Source organism: Podarcis bocagei (genome assembly GCF_964188305.1).
Source record: "Podarcis bocagei genome assembly, chromosome: 1".
Lineage (NCBI taxonomy): Eukaryota > Metazoa > Chordata > Lepidosauria > Squamata > Lacertidae > Podarcis > Podarcis bocagei.
In genome coordinates, this window is record NC_138125.1 from 94,600,126 (window position 1) to 94,621,936 (window position 21,811).

The following is a 21,811-nucleotide window of genomic DNA, read 5'->3' on the forward strand; positions in this document are numbered from 1 at the left end:
TAGAAGATCAGCTAAGCCATTCAGCCCATGTCAGTGACTTTGTCATGTAGCTTTGGGCTGTGCTACTGCAATAATCCCTCCTGTATTAGCCGTTCATCTGAAAGAAGCTGTAGAACACATGTCAGTTTAAATGGTTACCAGCACAAAAAGGCATGATTACATTGTCCAGGGAAAACTGCAAAGGCTGAACAGAAGCTAAAATTAAATGCTTTAAAACTGTGAGTGGGGGAAAGTAGGCAGCATAAATGAAAGTATGGCTGTTAGCTTCTTGCAAGATGCAAAGGGCTCACTCACACTTTTGTTTGTGCCATGATTTCTAGGCACAAGTCTGAGAGGTTTTACTTCTTTCTTTTTACAAATTTGTTGGCTTTTAAACAAATACAAGAACCATTAGACACTTATCCAGCAGTACACCCAATGGTGTTTGTTTTATCCATTGACTTTAGACATACACTTACACATTATACTTTCAAACATATTACTTAATGTACCCTCTCCACTGAGAATACTGAGTGGTTGGTATAACAAGGACTTGATTTTGGTCATTAACATAGTTAAAGAAAGGGGTCCACACTTCTTGGAATGTTATGCCTTTAATTGCCCTCCTGCGTCTGGTGAGATGTTCAGACATTGCTGTGCCCCAGATATTATTTTCCCATACTTTTAGGAGTATTTCAGTCTGGTTCTTCCATTGTTGAGCTATCACTAATCGTGCTGCGGTCTGTGTTGCAGAGTGGAGCCGAAGTCTATGTCCAAAGATAGTAGGGCTGAAGCAGGATTTGGATAAAGAGGTTGGCCTGTAATTGTCCATATAACGGAGAATGCTCTATTCCAAAAGTTTTCAACATGGGGGTTTTACCACCCAACATGAATAATTGAACCAAGATCCCCGCAGCCCTTTCAAAATAAAGAAAAATGGAGGTTTTCTGCAGATTTGTTCTGATTAGGAAGTAAACAGCAGGTTTTCCTGGGGAAAGTGGCAGGACATAAGAACCACTTTTCGGACACGTGCCTAGAAATCACGGGGAAAATGGAAGTCTGGGTGAGCCCTACAGTTGCAATCCTAAACTCAGTTTCCTGGGAGTAAGCTCCGTGGTTTCGAGTACAGCTGTAGAGGAATGGGCCCCAAAAGAGCTTATTCTAAAACGTGTGCGCCAGCTAAGTTCCTAGCTTAGCCGCACTTACAAAATGTCACCAGAAGTGTAGTGCTGCAGCAGTATTATGTCAGTACTGCAACTGATAAAACAAGAGAGGGTTTGGATGTTAAACAAATGACAAGTGTTACGGTTCTCTGGTAAGCCACTTGTGATTTGAGGGTTAACTTACATCCTTTGTAAGATCAATGCATCTCTTGCCAAGCACTTACACATTATATATAATGCATGACTGAAACTTTAATGCGCTCTTGTTACTCGCTGTTAGTGAGTTTGTTTGTTTATTTACGGGATTTATAAGTTAGACCTTTTTGTGCATATAGCTGATTGGGAGGGAAATAAGCCAGTAAATGGTGATAAAGAAAGAAAGGTTTTGCCTGCTCAACAACTGACCCAGGAATCTGCCCTGACAGGGCAAGTTGCGGAGAGGACAAAGGAGGAGGTTGTTGTTGAACCTCAAGTAATACAAGTTGAGAGAGATGTGGCCCTGCAGGAGCATAAGTTGTCATTTCTTAGGACTGAATCTGGAGTGAGGCAGACTTGGAGAGACGGAGTCCTGTCGGGACTGGAGATGGCAAGTTGGTCAGATCCTCCTATGCAGGGATGCTCTGACCTTTGGTTTTGGGCCAGAAGGAGATTGGAGTGGTTGAGGCACTCAACTTTGGAGGGGCATTGAAGTATGTTTTGGAATATTTTTTGGATTTTAGTGCTAACCATGGAGAATGGGCTGACCGGCTGAGAAGGGATAAAGACACTCTTAGGTTGTTCCCCCGAGATCTACTCCTCAGAGACAAAGGAAGGAAATTAAGAACAAGACCAGCAGAAGACAAAGTAAAGTGCGGGTACAATTATGAAGAAGATCTGCAGAAGGGACATGGAAAAGAGTTAAGACCCTCGGACATAAGATCACCAAGTTGATGGACTAGATGGAACAGATAGAAAGGACTGACAGAACCCGAGACCAGGAAGAAGAGACGGTGGATGAAGATTGGCAGAAAGTTTAAAAATTCATTTAGAGAAATATTGCAAAATTAACGACTGTTAGGAAAATCTTGGAATGAAACTATTAGGCTTTAGTAGAAATGTTATAAGGAGTTATGTATAAACAAGTTTTTAAGTTTTAGGGTTTTTTATGGTAAGATAAGGCTAAAATAAATTAAGACAACTAAAGGACAGAATACAATGAAAGATGGAAAGGATTTGCTAAGATAATTAATAATTAGAATACAAAAAAGGGAGGTGTGAGGAAGTCAAGGAAATAAGTTAATGAAGATAAGGGTATGGGAATATTGGATTTGTTTTTAAATTTATTTTTTGTTCTTGTTTTTGATTTTGGTGTATGGTATGTTTGGTACTTTTTATTCTTTTTGTATTGATTTGTATTATTTAATCTCTTTTTTCTTTGCTTTTCTTTCTTTTCTCTTTTCTGTAACTTTAAATTCCCAATAAATATCATTTTAAAAAAATAAAGAAAGAAAGGTTTTGCAGGGCCAACATTGTTCTGTGAAGGCAAGAGCTTTCTGGATGTTTTTAAAGAATGGCAGTTACTATTCCAGATTCCATGCCAAATTATTATACAGTCATACCTTGGGTTACAAACGCTGCGGGTTGCGCGTTTTCGGGTTGTGGACCACGCCAAACCCGGAAGTACCAGAACGGGTTACTTCCGGGTTTCGGCACTTACGCATGCGCAGAAACACAAAATGACGTTACGCGCATGCGCAGACGCAGCACTTCAGACTGCAAACGCTGCGGGTTGCGAACATGCCTCCCGCACGGATCACGTTCACAACCCGAAGTATGACTGTATATTTATTACAGCTTATTCACATGATGTTCAAACGCAGACTTTGCCAGTACTTGGCTAGGGTGGGTGTTCAGCTGTTCCATCCTGATAACTATGTACAAATATCAATATACTTCCCATTTTCTCCTTTTTGTGGGGTTTTTTTGGGGGGGAGCAAGATGGGAATACAGAAGTAGTTTAAACGTTATGTATCATGCAAAAAGATGACACATACAGTGGATTCACAAGTAGTAAAGGTTATTTTAAAACTCGCAAGTGTGTCCATTAAATGCAGCAAATATAGAACACAGATCAGGCTTCAGGGGGGAAAATCCGTAATTCATACTGATTACTTACTGAGTACTCACAGAAAGCCCTAATATAAACCACAAGGCAAGTTGCTCCTAGTGTTTATGTGTGTGTGTGTTTTATATATATGTGTGTGTATATAAAAGTGAGAAGCTGTAAGAGTCGCTATGTTCAGGTTATCATATCTAGGTTTAATAACCCAAGATGTGAACAAGCCTTTTGCCAATACACATTGTCCATTCACTCCACCATTTACATGAGCCAGCAGGCAAATGAGAAAGTCTTCCATTAATTTATAGTTTCTTGTTTCATCTGAACCAAGAAGTTAAGGTTGAAATCTCCAGAATAAGCCACGATATTAAGACACAAACCATTGCTTAATATCCTGGCTTGTCTGAAGCAATTAACTATTTCATCCAAATTGGAAAACTATGGTTAACAGACTTCTTGGTTATTTGCTCACTCACACAAAGGAGCTACACAAGCAGTCAAAAGGTCCACTCAGCCATATTCATATTCAGCCAAGATATGATACTCCAAATGAAGCCAGAAAATTATGGCCTAGGCATAAAGTTTCACTTTTTTATAGAAAAAAAGGTATGAATATATGGACAGGCAGACAAGAAAGTGAAATGAAAGATTTGCCTAGGGGTTAAAAACAGAAGTGAATGTTTGGTATTTAGGCTTCATCATTCATCATTGCATATAGAGCAGAGAGGCTATATATGAGGTAATTGCTATCAATTATATCTTGAATATCACTTTCTTCTGGAAAAGTGCCAAAAGATAGCAATTCCCCCCCCCCATAAGAGAAGTCTCCCCGTAAGTAAATAAAAAAAGGCTAATTATTTTTGCCATTAATCACTACCTTGTTTTTAGGCAACACAAAACCTTTGACAACATGTCTTATTTTGAGTATGTGAAAACAATGTTCTGCTGGCTGGGCTTTACCCACTCCTGCCACATACTGTCAGCCAAATTCCCTCTCCAAAAGCAACATTCTCCATCTCCTACACCTTTAGTGCTGGATTTATGTATAAGTTAAACAAGCTATAGCTTAGGGCCCCACTCTCTTGGGGGGCCCAAAAAATTTAAATGGGAAAAAAGCTGGACGTACATTTCCAAAATATAAGATAAAAAACAAATAAAATAAAACCTACATACAGCAACAGTGTTTTGTGTTGTGTAGGCTCCTATGATGTAAGTAATGCGCCCCACCTGCTAGCCTGCTCCCTAAAATATCACTGGTTTGCTCATTTCTATATATAGGGTGCCTACATTCTGCATGGACTGGTTGCTTGGCAACATGTGCAAATGGCTTTAGATACCTAATAGATCCATAAATTACCATATAGCATATATTCAACACACACAAAAAGTGACAATTTGTTGTTGACAAAGGACAGTTGGACATATAAAGGGCACCATTACCTTCAGTGGCTTAAGGCCTCATCAAACCTAAATCCGCCCCTGTACACCTTCCCCACCTCATGTTAGAGCTCCCCAGTTTGCTGGTGGGAGGGTCACACACAGAGTCAACAGACTGCATGAACAAAACAGCTGGAACTCACTGAAATGTTTTCGACATCACTTTAACTAATATGCAACAACAACAGCAACAATTACACAGCCCTGTAGCACTCCAGTCTGATTAACGTCAGTACAACCAAAACTAAATTCCAAACATTGCAGTTGAATCTGCATTCATTTATTATTACTTTTTTATTACATTTATAGCCCACATTTCCTGCAAGGAGTACATGATATATTCCCCCAACCATTTTATCCTTGCAAATCCCTGTGAGGTAGAGACAGAAAGTGACTTGCCCAAAGTTGCACAATGCGCTGCTTTTTATTTTTATTTAATTTAGGGTTAAACTTTATTTTTCCGTTTCAGAAAATACTTGGGACAATATACAGATACCCACACACACATTCCATGCATAAACAGTGCAAACTATATCAGTCAAACATTAAGCAGGTTTGTGCAGTAGTCGAGAGTTCATTACAGCAGTGTCCTCTATGCTCTGTCTTAATCAATTGTCCCTGGGGGTGCTTAGTGAACCTCTGGACTGAATGAAGCAATTGCATTCTCTTAAGAGAAAAGTGTGGCGGAGGTTAAGCCAAATAAACTTCCTAAATAATTCATTATATACAGTAACCCATTATATAAACTTAGGGAACATATAATTAAATGCTGCAAAGTACACCAAGTTATTTGTGGCAACACACTTGTCTGTAGTGTGTTAACCTTACCCCAAACACTAAATTTAAGTAATGCCCATCAAACCAAATCACTAGAAACCTCCTTTATCAACTTGCTCAGATTCAATATAGAGAAATTATCTCTTGGAATCAGAATACCCAAGCACGTTACGACCTGTGCAGCAGCAAAATCAGTATACAAAGTAGATTATCTGAACTAGCCTCATAGCATTATTATAGATTTTAATCAATTAATCTGAAATGCTACCAAAACTATTAATTATGGTATAGATGTTTTAGGTCTACTAATAAATAATAATAAATCATTCACGTACAAGGCTAATTTAAACTCATAACACTACTGGCTTAATGAAGACAGCAGCAGCCAAAGAGCTCAAAGTCCTCAGTGGCATTTATGAATTAGGCCTCCTCATCCATTTTCGCTGTAAGCACAGGACAAAACCATGCTGGATCAAATGAAAATGATCCACCAGCACTGCTGATCAGTCAGCTGCAATCCTGGATTGTTTGTGGCCAGCTACTGATATTGATAGGAACACTGCCTCTGAATAGTGGATTTTCTATTCAGTTATAATGACTAATGGCCATTGGCAGACCTCTCTTTGTGGGTCAAATCGCTTATTAAAAGGAGCCTTCAACCTGTGGCCTTCCGCAGCAAATTCATGGAAGCAAATTCTGTAAGATAATTATGTGCTGCATGGAGAAGTACCTTCTTATGCTTGACCTTGGTCTAGTGCTACTCGGTTTCATTTGTATGGATGACCCTTCATTGCAACATGAGAGAAGGATTGAGGGCTACCAGGAGGAAGCTGAAGCTGCCTGGTCTTCCCAAAACACTGCAGTCCTCACCTGATGAATGCCATATGCAAGGCAGCTCCAAAGGAGGGTAGAAAATAGGGGCTGCAACAAACCATGACAGTTCACACCGAGTGAACTGCAATTCCAAAATGGCGTGTTTCTCAGTATATTATATTGTTCTGGTTTGTAAACATCATAGTGCTGATATTGATAAGTATCATCTAATCCAGGGTTTCCTAAACTTGGGTCTCCAGTTGTTTCTGCAGTACAGTTCCCATCGTCCCTGACCACTGGTCCTGCTAGCTAGGAATGATAGGAACTGTAGTCCAAAAACAGCTGGAGACCCAAGTTTGGGAAACCCTGATCTAATCCCTTATACTCCACCTCAGTCACTGAAATCATCTCATGGAGCACTTCATGAGGTTCTCCACACCCCTGAGCTTTAGCTGGCCTTCACTAAGGGCCTGAAGCTTTTTAGTGTATCAAGGTCTACCCTGTGGAACTCCCCGCCAGTAGAGATTTGGGAGGAACCACCCCTGCCTTGTATCAGACATTGTCTGAAAACCGTGCTGTTTAGACAGGCCTTCACAATATGAATTACTCTTTTTAACCACAGGTATCTACTGATGCTTTATTGGTGCATTTGGTCAGGTTTTATGGATATTTATGGATTTGTTTTATTATATTTTGCATGTTTGTAAGCTGTCTTAGGAAATTGTGGGTTTACAAATGTTTTAATTAATTAATTAAATGATCTGGCAGTCATTCACAAAGAATAATGCCATGAGACAGACAACACTCAAGAACCAAAATATCCAGAGCACCCTGGATATTCCGAGGTAAGCATGAACATTATGCTTCAAAGAACACTCGCTTCTAAGTGCAACTTTGTACCACTCTGCATGACTCCGTACCACCAACTGAGCTCCAGGCGGCCCAGTTTTGCAAACAATAGTAATACGTGCTTTGCTCAGTCAGTTCAGACATAATTTACTTCTTAAAACATGCCATGGGGATTTTGTTTTTAAAAGCAACATTTCCCACCTAATCTCTTAATTGTGAAGTCTACTGTAAAAAGCCCTTTTCTTGGCCTCTGTGTGAATGCCAGGGATTAGGGTTTAACCCTTTTAAAAACACTTATAACACAGTGAACGATGTGTGCAGGAATCATCATTTAGTATTCCTGTTAGGCAGACAGCTGATATAAACGTTTCATCAGTCTCAAATGCAGAAAGGCAATTTGAAAGTAAGAGCCCAGCTATACTGAAGCCAACATTAAAGTTATCTTCCCTTTGATTTCATCAATTAGATCAAGGTTTAAAAGAACAAAACTATATTGCTCGACAGCCTTACAGAAAGAGAAACTTCAAGGCTGGATTCAAGTAACAAGTCCCCCCAAGCAGAAGCCCACACAAGAACTTACATTAGAATGATGGGGTGCCCATCTCTCTTCCCACCCTGCCAAAAAAATTGATGCTGGGGAGAACCCCCAGAACAATTCCTGGGGGGAGAGGATTGTCACACATGGCAAGCTGAAATGACGGAATGATTGCCATAGTGCTAGGCTGAATTGCTTTCCAAGATGTTGTTTAGTTGCACTTTATGTAAAAGGTTAACATCCACATCACAAAATTTTTAACTAGAGCAATGGAAATGTCGACAGCATCCTCAATCCTAACTCATGTTCAGAAGAAAATATTATCATTATGAGTCAAACAACATTGTTTCTTTGGTTCAAGGGTATGGTAATCTTTTCCTCTTGTGGATGGGGGATGATGACGAATACAGTAAGTGTGATGAATGACCGCTATATGCAAAATGGGAGAAAATGTTCATTTTCTGATTAAAAGAAAAAGTACATCTGGGGGAAAAACAACCCTGCATCACTCAGCCCTAGCTTTTACTCCATTTCTGGCAGCTAGCAAATGTTTCTCGAAATACTCCTTTGACAGCTGCATACGTAAAAATATTTAAAATTCGTCTTAAATTTATTGTTCTTCAGGAAAAAAACACACACACCAGGAAATATATCAGATCTTGGCAAACAGTGAACAAATCCTGAAATGAGGCACATTGTGCCAAAAGAAAGCAAAGAGGGAGTGTTTTAGCAGAACAATGCAATCTTTGTGGGTCAAACTGTAATTTAAAGGTATATTTACATTAAATGTAATTAGACTTAATTGGATGCTTTGGGCTAAATGGCTAACTGTTTATTACTGAAGGCTGTATAGTTCAACAGATCCATTTCTGTCAGCTATCTTTTAATACTTTCCCCCTAGATCTTAGCACTATTCCAATACACTACAATTGTTAATTTAAATATCTTAAACAGACATGTGAAATGGATGCTAAATCATAGGTGTTGTCAGTGAATGTTGTGTTCGTGATTCTTTGATATCGGAATGGTTCTAGTTGTAAGACAGGGGTGGGAAAACTCAGGCCTGGGGGCCAAAGGGGCCCTCCTCCAAGCCTCTGTAAATAGTAGTAGTAGTAGTAGTAGTAGTAGTAGTAGTAGTAGTAGTAGTAATTTATTATTTATACCCCGCCCATCTGGCTAGGCTTCCCCAGCCACTCTGGACGGCTTTCCAATCAAGTGTTAAAAACAATACAGCATTAAATATTAAAAACTTCCCTAAACAGGGCTGCCTTCAGATGTCTTTTAAAGAGAAGATAGCTGCTTATTTCTTTCACATCTGAAGGGAAGACGTTCCACAGGGTGGGTGCCACTACTGAGAAGACCCTCTGTCTGGTTCCCTATAACCTCATTTCTCGCAATGAGGGAACCGCCAGAAGGATCTCAGTGTCCGGGCAGAACGATGGGAGTGGAGACGCTCCTTCAGGTATACAGGACCAAGGCTGTTTAGGGCTTTAAAGGTCAGCACCAACACTTTGAATTGTGCTCAGAAACGTACTGGGAGCTAATGCAGATCTCTCAGGACCTGTGTTATGTGGTCCAGGCGGCCACTCCCAGTCACCAGTCTAGCTGCTGCATTCTGGATTAATTGCAGTTTCTGGGTCACTTTCAAAGGTAGCCCCAAGTAGAGTGCATTGCTGTAGTCCAAGCGGGAGATAACTAGAGCGTCCACCACTCTGGCAAGACAGTCCGCAGGCAGGTAGGGTCTCAGCCTGCGTACCAGGTGGAGCTGAAAGACAGCTGCCCTGGACACAGAATTGACCTGCGCCTCCATGGACAGCTGTGAGTCCAGAATGACTCCCAGGCTGCGCACCTGGTCCTTCAGGGGCACAGTTACCCCATTCTATCTGGCCTTTGGGACACTCCTCACCCAGCATCCCTCTCTCCAGGCAGCACTCCTCACCAGCCCTGCCTCACACCCTTCTGAAGTGTTTCTGCCACACCCATATATGTCACTGAACCCTAATAATGCATCTAGGTTGCCTGGATGGAGGATAGAGGTGTGTGTGTGTGTGTGTGTGTGTGTGTGTGTGTGTGTGTGTGTAGAAACTAGCTTACTGCGCCAAGGTGAAATTTGCATTTGCTGCTCCACCCACTTTTGCTTTTGATCCCGCCCACCACTGGCATGTAGCCCACAAAGGGCGATGTGGCCCATGGGCTGAAAAGGGTTCCTCACCCCCATTTCTAAGAGGAGAAGCCTCTACACTTCTGGGAAGAAGGCCTACAGATAGAAAACAACAATTACTCAACGTTTTCCTCTGGTTGAAAAGGAAGGTAGAGACACTTGTGATGCAGTCTCAGTCTTTATGGGAGCATGTCTACAAGGCACTCTGTGATCTGGAGAGGGAGACTAACTGTGTCTAATCACTAATCAAACATAAGTATAAATCCTTCCCACTAATACAAATTTCATGCCTGTGTGATTTGATGGGAGGACTTGCCATTAAGTAAATAAAAAGCCACCAGAGGTGGCCTGAAAAGTTGTTTCAAACTGCGCTAATCGCCAAGTAGCTAGATTCCCCCCTGTATCCTAGCCTGCGTTTTACCACCTTCATGAAAAGCTTTTCTACAACATTTGCTTTTGTTATCACACAGCATATACTGTACACTCCTGTTTCTAAACAGATCCAGACTGTGTAGCAGAAAGCTGTTAACTGGCACTAATGGACCCAGTGTGCTTCCCCAGAAAGAATAACATAACAGGCAGGAGACAAAAGAAAGCGGGGGGGGGGGGGGGGGAGAGAGGTTTTCATTTTCTACAACTATCCTGAAGCAATGCAAACAGAGCATTGGCATGAATTTCAGAAGAAGAATAAATGGGTAGCAAGTATCAGAGTGCACCCTATTAATTGAGCGCAAATTACTAGAAAGTATCTGCCAACAACTGTAATCTGGAACACCACTTCTCCAGGTAACTCTATGGAATAGATCTAATGCTCAAGTTAAGTCACAGGAAGCAGAAGTACTTAGTCCACCAAGCCTAAGGAATCAGTGCTCTGACATGTTCTGTCGGCTAGCCTTTGAAGGGATGCATTCTGATGCTCTGTTTCATTCTGTCTTGTATTTTTTATCCTATTTTTCAGGGTATGTAACCTCACAAGATAGCTTACATGTACAATAAAAACATAGCATAGAATTATAAATTATCCAAATGCAGACCAGAATACAGTGGTACCTCGCAAGACGAATGCCTCGCAAGACAAAAAACTCGCTAGACGAAAGGTTTTTCCGTTTTCGAGTTGGCTCGCAAGACGAATTTCCCTATGGGCTTGCTTCGCAAGACGAAAACGTCTTGCAAGTTTGTTTCCTTTTTCTTAACACTGTTAATACAGTTGCGACTTGACTTCGAGGAGCAACTCATAGAACGCAGTGTACATAGTAGCCTTTTTTGAGGTTTTTAAAGACTTTGGTGATTTTTGAAGCTTTTCCAGAACTTCTTTTGCAGCCATTTGGTAAGTTAAGTTTTTAAAACTTTTTTTGGGGGGGTTGGATTTTGGGTTGGGGTGTTTGGAATTCAAGGGCTTGGTGTTGGGGAGGGGTTTGCAAGAATCTGGAAGCTTGTGTGTTTTTTTCTGCATTTTTATGATTTTTTGTGACCATTGGGGCACTCTGCTGTTTTTTCAAAAAAAATTCTGGATTTGAATTTCTGTGTGCTGGGTGGCTGGGGGAACAGTTGGGGAGGGGTTTGCAAGAATCTGGAAGCTTGTGTGTTTTTTTCTGCATTTTTATGATTTTCTGTGACCATTGGGCCACTCTGCTCTTTTTTTAAAAAAAATCTGGATTTGAATTTCTGTGTGCTGGGTGGCTGGGGGAACAGTTGGGGAGGGGTTTGCAAGAATCTGGAAGCTTGTGTGTTTTTCTCTGCATTTTTATGATTTTCTGTGACCATTGGGCCACTCTGCTCTTTTTTTAAAAAAATCTGGATTTGAATTTCTGTGTGGTGGGTGGCTGGGGGAACAGTTGAGGAGGGGGTTCTTCAGCAAGAAGCAAAGAGTGGAAGAGGAGCCTTCTTCGAGTGGTCCCCCAGAGTCTTAGAAAATGTACTGTACACTTTGTTGATTTTTAAATGTTTTTCTGTCATGTTTATAAAATTAATTTATTTTCCCTTCAATTTTTGAACTGCTCTTTACAGTATGTGTGACTTTAAAGAGCAGTTAATAAACTGTTGTTGTACCAAATTTGGCTTTGTTTGGACTTTTTTTGACCATAGGAACGCATTAATTGATTTTCAATGCATTCCTATGGGATTTCGTGATTCGCAAGACGAAAAATTCGCTAGACAACAAAACTTGCGGAACGAAATAATTTCGTCTTGCGGGGCACCACTGTAAGTACATTTTAATCCATCTGTTAAAAAAACATGCAGATGCCAAGGGTATTCCAGAGGTCCTGGCCCCCATTTCCTCTTTCCTTCTAAGCTTGGTTTGAATATATGCAGTTACCCAGTTTCCAGTCATGGATTGGCTCCTTTTCATTAATTATAACCCCTACCCTCCCGAGCCAGCACAGGCAATGTCCAGCAATGGTAAAAGGGGTTGCAGTACAACAGCTAATGTGCACCCAAGGTTGGAGAAGGCTGACTCTGAGCAGCAGAGGACAAACTGGAACTATTCTTTTTTCAGAACTTATGCCCAAATTCTGAAACTGCTTTTGTGCTGTTCTTTGAAAACCGCTACTTCCCAAGATCAATTGTGGGAGTGAAGTCCTTGACCACATATTTAAAGAACATGAACCAAGTTTATCCGTTAGAAGAATGCCATGTACACATATGACTTCATGATCATAACAATGTGAAACAAGACTAAATAGGAGCCTGATCCAACTGTAATATTTACCCGCCTGCAGTACTGATGTTATTAAAACCCCATGCTACAATTGAACTTGAGAGCAATTTCAGTGATACAGCTAAAGTGATTTTAAATAATGACTGAATCCCTTGCCACGCTTAGGATCCTTCGGTGAGGTTGCTGCCATCAGGATGAAGAGGACACCTATTTGCAAACAGCACTTCCCTCTGAAATTCTTAGCATCTTAACGTGTTGCTACTAAGGAATTCAACAAAATCCAGCTCCTCAGCATTTTCTGCTCATACAGGGCCAACAAAAGCTCAGGAATAGTGATGGAAGAGAATAGTAACAAGCTTCTCTGATAGCTGCTGACGTCGGCATTAATAAAGGCTAAGGATTTCTTTACAATTGTTTTAGTTAATCTTGTGCTGGCGATCTGTCACAAGACCCACTTTGCTTCTAATGCGATGCCCATTCCTGGCACCTGTCCATTCCTCCTTCGCTCAACAACACTCAAAGGGTGAAAGAGCTGAGCTAAAAAAACGAAGTGCAAAATCACCATCCCCATCGCCCAGCATTATATTCTGAATGAGAAGAATATGCAAAAGGGGTGTGAGAGCCACACTGGAAATGCATCTTAAAGCAAAGCAACAACATAAGGACCTGGGAGCCCATGTGACCTTGAAAGCCTTATTTGATGTTTTGACCTCTAGACCAATCCAGTTTCACTATTACTTCAAGAACAAATTAGCACCATTTATTATTATTATTATTATTATTATTATTATTATTATTATTATTTTAAAAAGACTATTTGTGTAGCCTGTTAATTATGTAGTCAGAACAAGCATTTGATGGGAAACGTGAACATACCTGAATAAGAGAAACGTTGTGGAGACTGAGTCTGAAGAGGTAGTTCCTGTGTGAGCAAGCAAAGGAAATCTTTTAAGTATTAGAAGTTGTGCAAAACCTTTATAAAGTGAATTTTTAAAAAATCATTGCACTACTGTGGCTCAGAAGCAGCATTTATGTAGACAGCGCACCAACCCTGCAGCACCAAGCAATGAAAAGCTAATAAGGGGTCTCCTTGTTTGCTCGTCTTTTAATGAACTTTGTAACAACAAGAGGACTCTCCAATACCCTGTACAAAGAAAGCTGAATTTCTGGCGAGATTTGAAACTTGCCATTCTCTCTCTCTCTCTCACTCTCTCTCTCTCTCTCTCTCTCTCACACACACACACACACACAGAGAGAGAGAGAGAGAGAGAGAGAGAGAGAGAGAGAGATGGAACCTAAGCACTGGATCTACTTCAGGCTCTAAGCACAGAAGAATCAGAAGTTCTGAGGCTCAAAAGTACTCCAGTGACATGACCATATCAACTTAGATAAGGGGGAGATTGATTGATTGATTGATTGATTGATTGATTGATCGATCGATCGATTGCACTTATATCACACTCTTCCCATGGAGCCAAGGACAGTAAACAGACACACAAATTAAAAAGCAAAGCAAAAACATTATAAAACAGTTAAAATAGTCTAAAAACAAGTACAATTTAAAACATCTAAAAGCAGTTACAGTTAAAAACTTTCTTCCATCCAATAACCTTGGGGTTGCAGGGGAGAGTATTATTCAACCATCAGATGCCTGGGTAAACAGAAAGGTTTTCGAATTCCTCCTGAAAGTAAATGGTGATGAAGACATGCACAACTCACTAGAAATTCTACCACCAGAGAAGAACTACTGAAAATGATCTGTCACAAGTCAATGTCAACCAGGCAGCCCCTGGAACCACCATCAAGACCTCACCTGGCAATCGTAGGGTCCGAGATTGTTGGTATCAGGGTGAATTACTGCTTTAGGTACTCGGGTCACAAGCTATTTAGGGTTTTATATGCTAGTACCAGCACCTTGAATTTGGCCCAGTAGCTTACTGGTAGCTCACTGGGTTGTGAGTCCTGGAAACTGCCAACTTACCAGAACATCTGGGGAAGAACAGAAAGCCCAAAAATAAGAAGTATATCTGAGACCACAGTCTTTCTTCCTATCATTCCACATGAGCACCACAGAATTTCACTATCAAGCAGGAACAGAATAAATAGGCGGGAAACAAACAATTTTGTTTAGGGAGGGTGCACAGAGATGTCTATCTGGCACACAAACATGTTGTCATGTGCAAGTAAAAATGGCTTCTGCAGGCCAGCTGTATTTTGCACACCCCTTCCATGTATCTTTTGGGTAAAGCAAAAGATGCATGAACGCTTTCTCCAACTAAAATTACCCCCCCCCCAAAGGGCATTAGCTACAGAATTCAAATATGTTCTGCTATCCACAGCTAATTTCAGTGGAGGAGGGTTGGAAAAGTTACAATTTGGATCAAAACCGCAGCATGAAGGGAAAGGGTTAAAGTTAAGTTACTTTGACCAGCACTATAGTAGCCCTGATCCAAACAGGTTCCTGTGGCTCTTTTTAAGCCGCTTCCCTCAAAAGAATAACATCAGGAAATCCAATCATGGATCACCCATGCTGCACACAGTTTAGCCCCAAGATTTCTAACATGCACATTTTAAAAGTTCTTTTTTCTTCTTCTTTCTGTGTGCTGAGAAAATTGTTTACTCAAGCAACTGCTTGATACTGTTTTACAAGGTAGCTTGGGCTTTGATTTATGAAATCAATTTTCTCCCACTTGGATTTCAAGTCCTGAACACAGCACCTGCATTTAAAATCTTATCTGGACACACTGCCAAATCCTCACACAAAGCCTACTTACAAAGTCCATATCACATAATCAACACACTTGCTCTCTATGATGCACATCTAAAAGATTCCTATCTACCTTTGACAGCTAATGACAAGTCAAAAGTTCTTCTTCTTCTTCTTCTTCTTCTTCTTCTTCTTCTTCTTCTCAGATGTACCATTTTTTGCCTCTCTACTGCTATCAACAGTATTGTCATAGCTCAGGAGTTCCTTCATGCATCACTCGGGTAACCCCAGAAGCTCCAAGAGGAACTCTGGCACTGCAGTTCCTCTCTACACCAGTATCACCCTGGGTTTGATGGGGACAACACAGAAATTGTGAGGAACCTCAGTGTCAGCATAGGCATGAGAGCACTCCTCATGTTACCCAAGTGAAACAAGGACTCCAGTCCACTGCAGCAGCTACCACACCACTAAGGCAATGCAAGAAAGTGTCCTTAGTCCATATCCTAGAAATAGGACAAAATAACTATCCTTCTTCAGAAAGACCAAGAAGACAGTGAGCAGTCGGCTGCTTTTAGATGCATCAAATATAAATTTTTACGTGTTTTATAATTTCAACAGAATCTCCGTGGTCTCACTGCCTGGAGCTAGCCAAGGCTTTCCGTCACATAAGAATGTGCGGGTACCATGTTTTATAAACAGAACTTCTGTTTACCCAAACATTTGATTATCCACATCCTTTCAACATCTCCAAGGCATTTGGTTCAATGTGTACAAGCTCTGTTGTTACTGCCTAGCAATAAATTTAAGATTTCCATGGTTATACTGTATATCTTATTTATTTTCATTTTTTTTCTTGTCGGACACAGAACCCTGATGTAGTTTCACCAACTTTGGCTTTTGATTTGTAACTCTAATTCATCCATGCATTTTTCTTACAACCTTTAGGGAAATGTCATCTTGCCATTGCTAAACTAATACAATGCATAATGTATCAAAAAAAATTCCAATGTGCTCCTCAGAGAGTTTGACCATTCATAAGCCTCAGGTCCCAGTTTACCCAGAGCAGGGTAACCTGAGGTTTAATGGCTCTGAATTACTATACTGTTGTTAAGAATGCTATTTAAATGCATTGGTTTTAGAAGACTCATAGTAAGTATTTGGGGCTTGTTCCAGGTGTCTGGACATGCTATATATTTTGACTGAATAAACAACTTTAATATTATTTCTTCCATGGCTACTGAATGAGAATGGGCAGCCAATCTAATGAAGAACAACTCAATAAGGAGTAGCATATTAATTACAGGGAAGAGGTACAGTCAGCTTTCTCAGGAGAAAAGGAGAGGCCACTGACATCAATAGAGCAAGTATCTTCAGATCAAAAAGCTGTCAATACAGTACAATTAACTTGCTGGGAAATGTGGCTAGGGTACTCAGGTCACTAACAAGACAAAAATGCCCAAACTCTCTGTTGGCCTTTGTTTTATTTATTTTTTCTTACTCAGATGCACCATGACCCCATCCCAAACTCTTGTCAACACTGCTTATGTAGAATGCGAATAAAATAAAATGTCATGCTATATAAAGGCATGTTGGTGTTGAAATGATGGGACATTTCCACAGTAGAAATATGGCAAATGTGTGGTTTTTGTGCCAGAGAAACCTCCACCACTGGCTTCCATATATAGATTCTAGGAAGCAGAGATTTCTAATCGACATCCAGGTGAAAAATCGAAGTCCACAAAACCAGTTCTAAAGTTGAACCACGTTATTTCATCTCTCTCACAGCTTTGCATTTCATTAGAGTTTACATGCTGTTGTAACAATAATTTTGGATTCTCAAAATCCTGTTTCCGCCAACTCATCTCATTTAACATTGCCAAATCTGTCTATCTCACAAAACTGACTTTTTCCACCAATGCCAAACAGCCAAGTTTGATCCCTAACATCTATTGGTGTTCATACAACTAAGTGGCTACAAGCACTTCGACACATCAAACATACATACACAGTTTCTCACTGTGCATATAACCTGAGGACTACAAATTCCATCCTGCAGTGGGACTTATGAGCAAATACTCATGTGCAAATATTCCTGGCCACCCAGGGGGAGGGGAGGGGGAAATGCAGAAACAAGAAACAACAAAGTGACTCAAGTTCCATCAATACAGGTATAATTTATAAGTGAATAACTGAACAGCGGTTAAATCTGAAGGCACCAAACAAATTTGAGCTAATGCCTTAAGATGATTACCTTTCTCTCCAACAGCCTAGTTTATTTGGGGATTTCTTAAGAGTTAAACAGCCGTACAAATCTCACAGACAAATTCATCCATAATCTCTTTTTAATTCCGCTGTGCCTGGCTGGCAAAAGACAAAATCCTTGCCGTACCTAGCACCATAAGAAAGCATGACCTGGGTCAGGGCAAGAGAACAAGACAAAACACATAGTTAGAAGGAGCTAAGAGGTACTTATCCGCATAACAACAGTCAATGCTATTTGTGTGCTTATGGAAAAGTCACTTGTGAGATTGCTATCCTGAAAAGCCAAATAAAGGTGGCACAAACAACATCTTTAATACAACTCATATTACAGAAGGATATTGACAAGCTGGAATGTGTGCAGACGTCTGGAAACCAAGCCTTATGAGGAACGGTTGTGGGAGTTGGGTATGTTTAGCCTGGAAAAGAGGAGACTGAGAGGAGATATGATAGCCATCTTCAAATATCTAAAGGGATGTCACATTCCCTTAGATGGAGATGTGGAGCAAGCTTATTTTCTCCTGCTCCGCAGGGTCGGACCCAAACTAATGGCTTCAAGTTATAAGAAAGGAGATTCTGACTAAACATCAGGAAGAAATGTCTGATGGTAAGAGCTGTTTGACAGTGGAACAGACTTCCATGAGAGGTGGTGGGCTCTCCTTCCTTGGAGGGTTATAAGCAGAGGTTGGATAGCCATTGGTAATTGATGCTTTAGTTGAGATTCCTGCATTGCAGGGGGTTGGACTAGATGACCCTTCCAACTCTACAATTATTCGAAGACAGGCCCCCACTACCCTTCCTACATATTTGCTAGTTTTTATGGGAAGGATGAAGCATAGTGTTCATAGCAAGTGTGGAAAAACAAATCTGAAGATATCTAAAAGCCACCACCTAATCTGTTTTGTAATGAAAGCACAGAACTTCTTACAAAAGGTTTATAAATATTGCACAGGGTATTCAAAGCCAATTTGCGTGCTGTCTTATCGGCAAAGCTCTTCTCTTCAGGCATGATGCCCATCAGCAGTGGAGAAGTTGTTTAACAGAAATCTCCTTTCTAATTAAAATGAAATTAAGAACTCAGCTGCATTGCGTGGAAAGTGTTTGAACCCAAGTCCGTTTCTACAGTTTCTGTTTTTATTTCCTCTTGGGATGCTTCTCTCACATATCCACATCACATACACCATCTGACCATCACTATTTCACAGTGATCCTGCATGCACACCAACACAAAACTGATTCTAAGCTGTGTCATTCCTGATAAACTGCAGTACACAAACAGTCCTTCCCCCCTCAAGCTGCACATGATCTGCAGAAAGTTAACACTGAAATGCACATATGTCATGGAAAAGAAGGCACACAATGCAAGAGGTGGTCTGGTAGAGGCAAATCTTGATTAACTCAGAACCACCAAATTATGTGTACAAATCCATTTTAAAACAGATTCCTCCTCCATCCCTGCTTGCACTACATGCAGGATGGAGATAACATGTGGTTGGTGAGAAACAAAGAGGGGGAATGGTCAAAGGGCACTCAAAGATTAGTATTAACTAAAAAAAAGTATAGAGAAGGACCTGGAAAAAAAGTCACACAGCCTAAGTCCAACTTCCTCTGGTTTCTATTATCCACATCAGCTAACAGCTATGCCAGAGGATCACATCTAGCCCTGGAATATATGAAGTAATAATAAAGAGGGAAAATGCCTTTGAGCATGTGTACAGTGGAGAGAGGAACAACAAGCAAAGCAGAACAGCAAGTCAGCAAATACAGGAACTCCATTTCAGTTACTAAATTTCATGCGAAAAAGTGATAGTCAATCAATCTGGATTGGCTGAGTACCAAATGAAATATCAGTTTCCTAGACAGTTCTCAAGTCAAGCCTGCCTCTTGTTTAAAACATTCCTTCAATGCAGCACTGCATGTTCTCTCATGTGTGTATATATATAATGCCCATCGACTCCAAACAAGTTCTATATAAGCAGAGCTATGTGTATCAACAATTTAGATGAGATGCTGCAGCTTGCAAAGCATTTGAATTAAATCTATTTGTGTTTATTTGTACATATTATTTAGCTTCCACCAGCCACAGAGAGCATGTAGAGTATATAGAGGCATATTCAGTAGACAGTTCATACTTGGGACTATGCTATCAACAAAGGCCTTCACAAAAGGCTCCTAAATCATCTTAGCTGTCGCGGTATAAGAGGACAGTCAGGACCTCTTAATAGCTTTGCAACTTTCCAAGAAGCATGGAGCACAAATAAAGGAACTGCTTTCACAATGGAGCTAAAGTAAGCAGCATAGACCCTCCAAGGATCTGTGATGGGGGTGAGCATCCAAGTCTGTGGATGTCACTAAATTATTAATCTTGTGCTTACCCATATATTTTCCATAAATAAAAATAGCTGGAGAATTTTCAGCAGAAAAATGGCATGAGGGAAAAGGTTAAGTTCCCCCTTCCTCCGTCCTGTTTAAAGACAACAAAAACAAACTTCATATTGCAGTCTCAGCAGCTGCACTGTATAATTGTTTTAAAAAAGAAGTCTCCCCCCCCCCAAGTTATAGAACTATGCATGACTTGTAATTCCAACTTTAGCAACCTTCAGAATCCTCTCAACCTCAAAATGTTACATTCACTTTGCATTCATTCAGGCAGTTGGTCGCAGCTGTCACAGTGCAGAGCAGCTTCCTTCCTTATTCTATGCTACTGTGGCAATTTTGCTTTTTAAAAAGGATTTGAAATAATGGGTCCCTCACACTATCACTTACCACAAGGTTACCTTCACCTTAGCAACTGCCCTCTCCAAGTCAACTTCAACATCCTTTCTTTGAGAGCCAGATCAAGCTATGGTTGAAATTTCCATCCTGTTTCAGACTGTCTACAGGTTTAAAGTACATACACACACTGCGCTGAAATTACCCTTTCTGTTCCTCTTCTCTCCCTAGAGAAACCTTGAGACCTTTAATTACCTGTTTCTTTTCCTGTCTATCATAAATACAGCTTCCTAACTAATTTTCAAGGGTTCTTTACATCTTTCTATAGATTACAAAGGGGCTTTTCTTTCCCACCAGGTCGTTACTAGATGTGAGTAGCCCGTGATGTGACTTTAAATCGGTGCCTTTCTTTTGTCTCCCAGGAAACACAGCAGAACCATGTTGGTAGAACGGAGGTTGTTTACTCTCCACAGTTTCTTTTGCCCCTTCCTCCCAATAATGTAGATAAAATCTACACAACTCTCTCTCTCTCTTTGCATCCACATTAACATGTCAGACAGGCAAGATAATTTCTCATCACTTGGTAGGGGGTAAACACAGCAGGTTACAAGATAATACTAAGGCAGCCTATTCTAACATCAATAACTCATCTTAGCTCATTCAGTCTTGCATATACATTAGGTTTAAGTCTGCTGTATATCATGATTCACTATAAAGAGCTGAGGCACACAAGACACAATTAAATCCAAGCTTTGAACTGAAGAATATCACATCCTTAACTCTGTGCACATTAAGGGCAAGAGATCAGGACTGAGCCTATGAGGAGCCATGGAGGCAAGCATTAGCACACATTAGTCACCAGAACCACATCCAAGGCTGAGACCTGAGTCTTCAAGATACTGCCTAAGTAAAGATGTCCACATTATCCTAGGGAATCATGAGACCCAGCTGATTGCTTTTTCCTGATGAAAGCTAAGATTTTGAGGACGTAAAATCCTGAGACAGATTCCACATGCTAAGCAACATCCATTCTTGTGAAATAGTAACAGTCTTACTACACAAACAAACAACATCAGCCAACCTTTCCTGGGCAACTTTACATCAGAGTTCCCTAGACTCATCATGTTGTGAACAGAATGTACAGAGTGGTACCTCAGGTTCAGTACTTAATTCGTTCTGGAGGTCCGTTCTTAACCTGAAACTGTTCTTGACCTGAAGCACCACTTTAGCTAATGGGGCCTCCTGCTGCTGCCGCGCCGCCGCCACGCAATTTCTGTTCTCACCCTGAAGCAAAGTTCTTAACCTGAAGCACTATTTCTGGGTTAGCGGAGTCTGTAACCTGAAGCGTATGTAACCCGAGGTACCACTGTATATCTAAACATTATTGTATACCTACATAAGAATCCTGGTTCAACCAAAGCAACGATAATGCATTTATATTTAAATGTTCAATCTCCTAAACTCCGTGTGTTCTCCTTAGAGATGGTGACAATTAACATTTTTATGCCACATAACTGTATATGGGTCTTCTGGTTCTTCTTTAATCCTCACCACAACCTTATGAGGTAAGTTAGACTGAGTGACAGTAACTGCCTCAGGATCAGCCAGTTAAGTTTCATTAGGAATCTCACCCTGAGTATCCCTGCTCCTAGTCTGATGCTC

At 40.6% G+C, this 21,811-nt stretch overlaps 1 protein-coding gene across 9 annotated transcripts in view; it reads right to left on the reverse strand.

The window, feature by feature from the left end:
* Positions 1–21,811, reverse strand: part of SEMA5B (semaphorin 5B) — a 375,751-nt gene that overhangs the window by 120,795 nt on the left and 233,145 nt on the right. For all 9 annotated transcript variants that reach the window (XM_081188335.1, XM_081188332.1, XM_081188333.1 and 6 more), the window contains one exon: positions 13,348–13,393. In XM_081188335.1, coding sequence (XP_081044461.1) covers positions 13,348–13,393 — 46 coding nt within the window. The remainder of the gene's footprint in view (positions 1–13,347; positions 13,394–21,811) is intronic.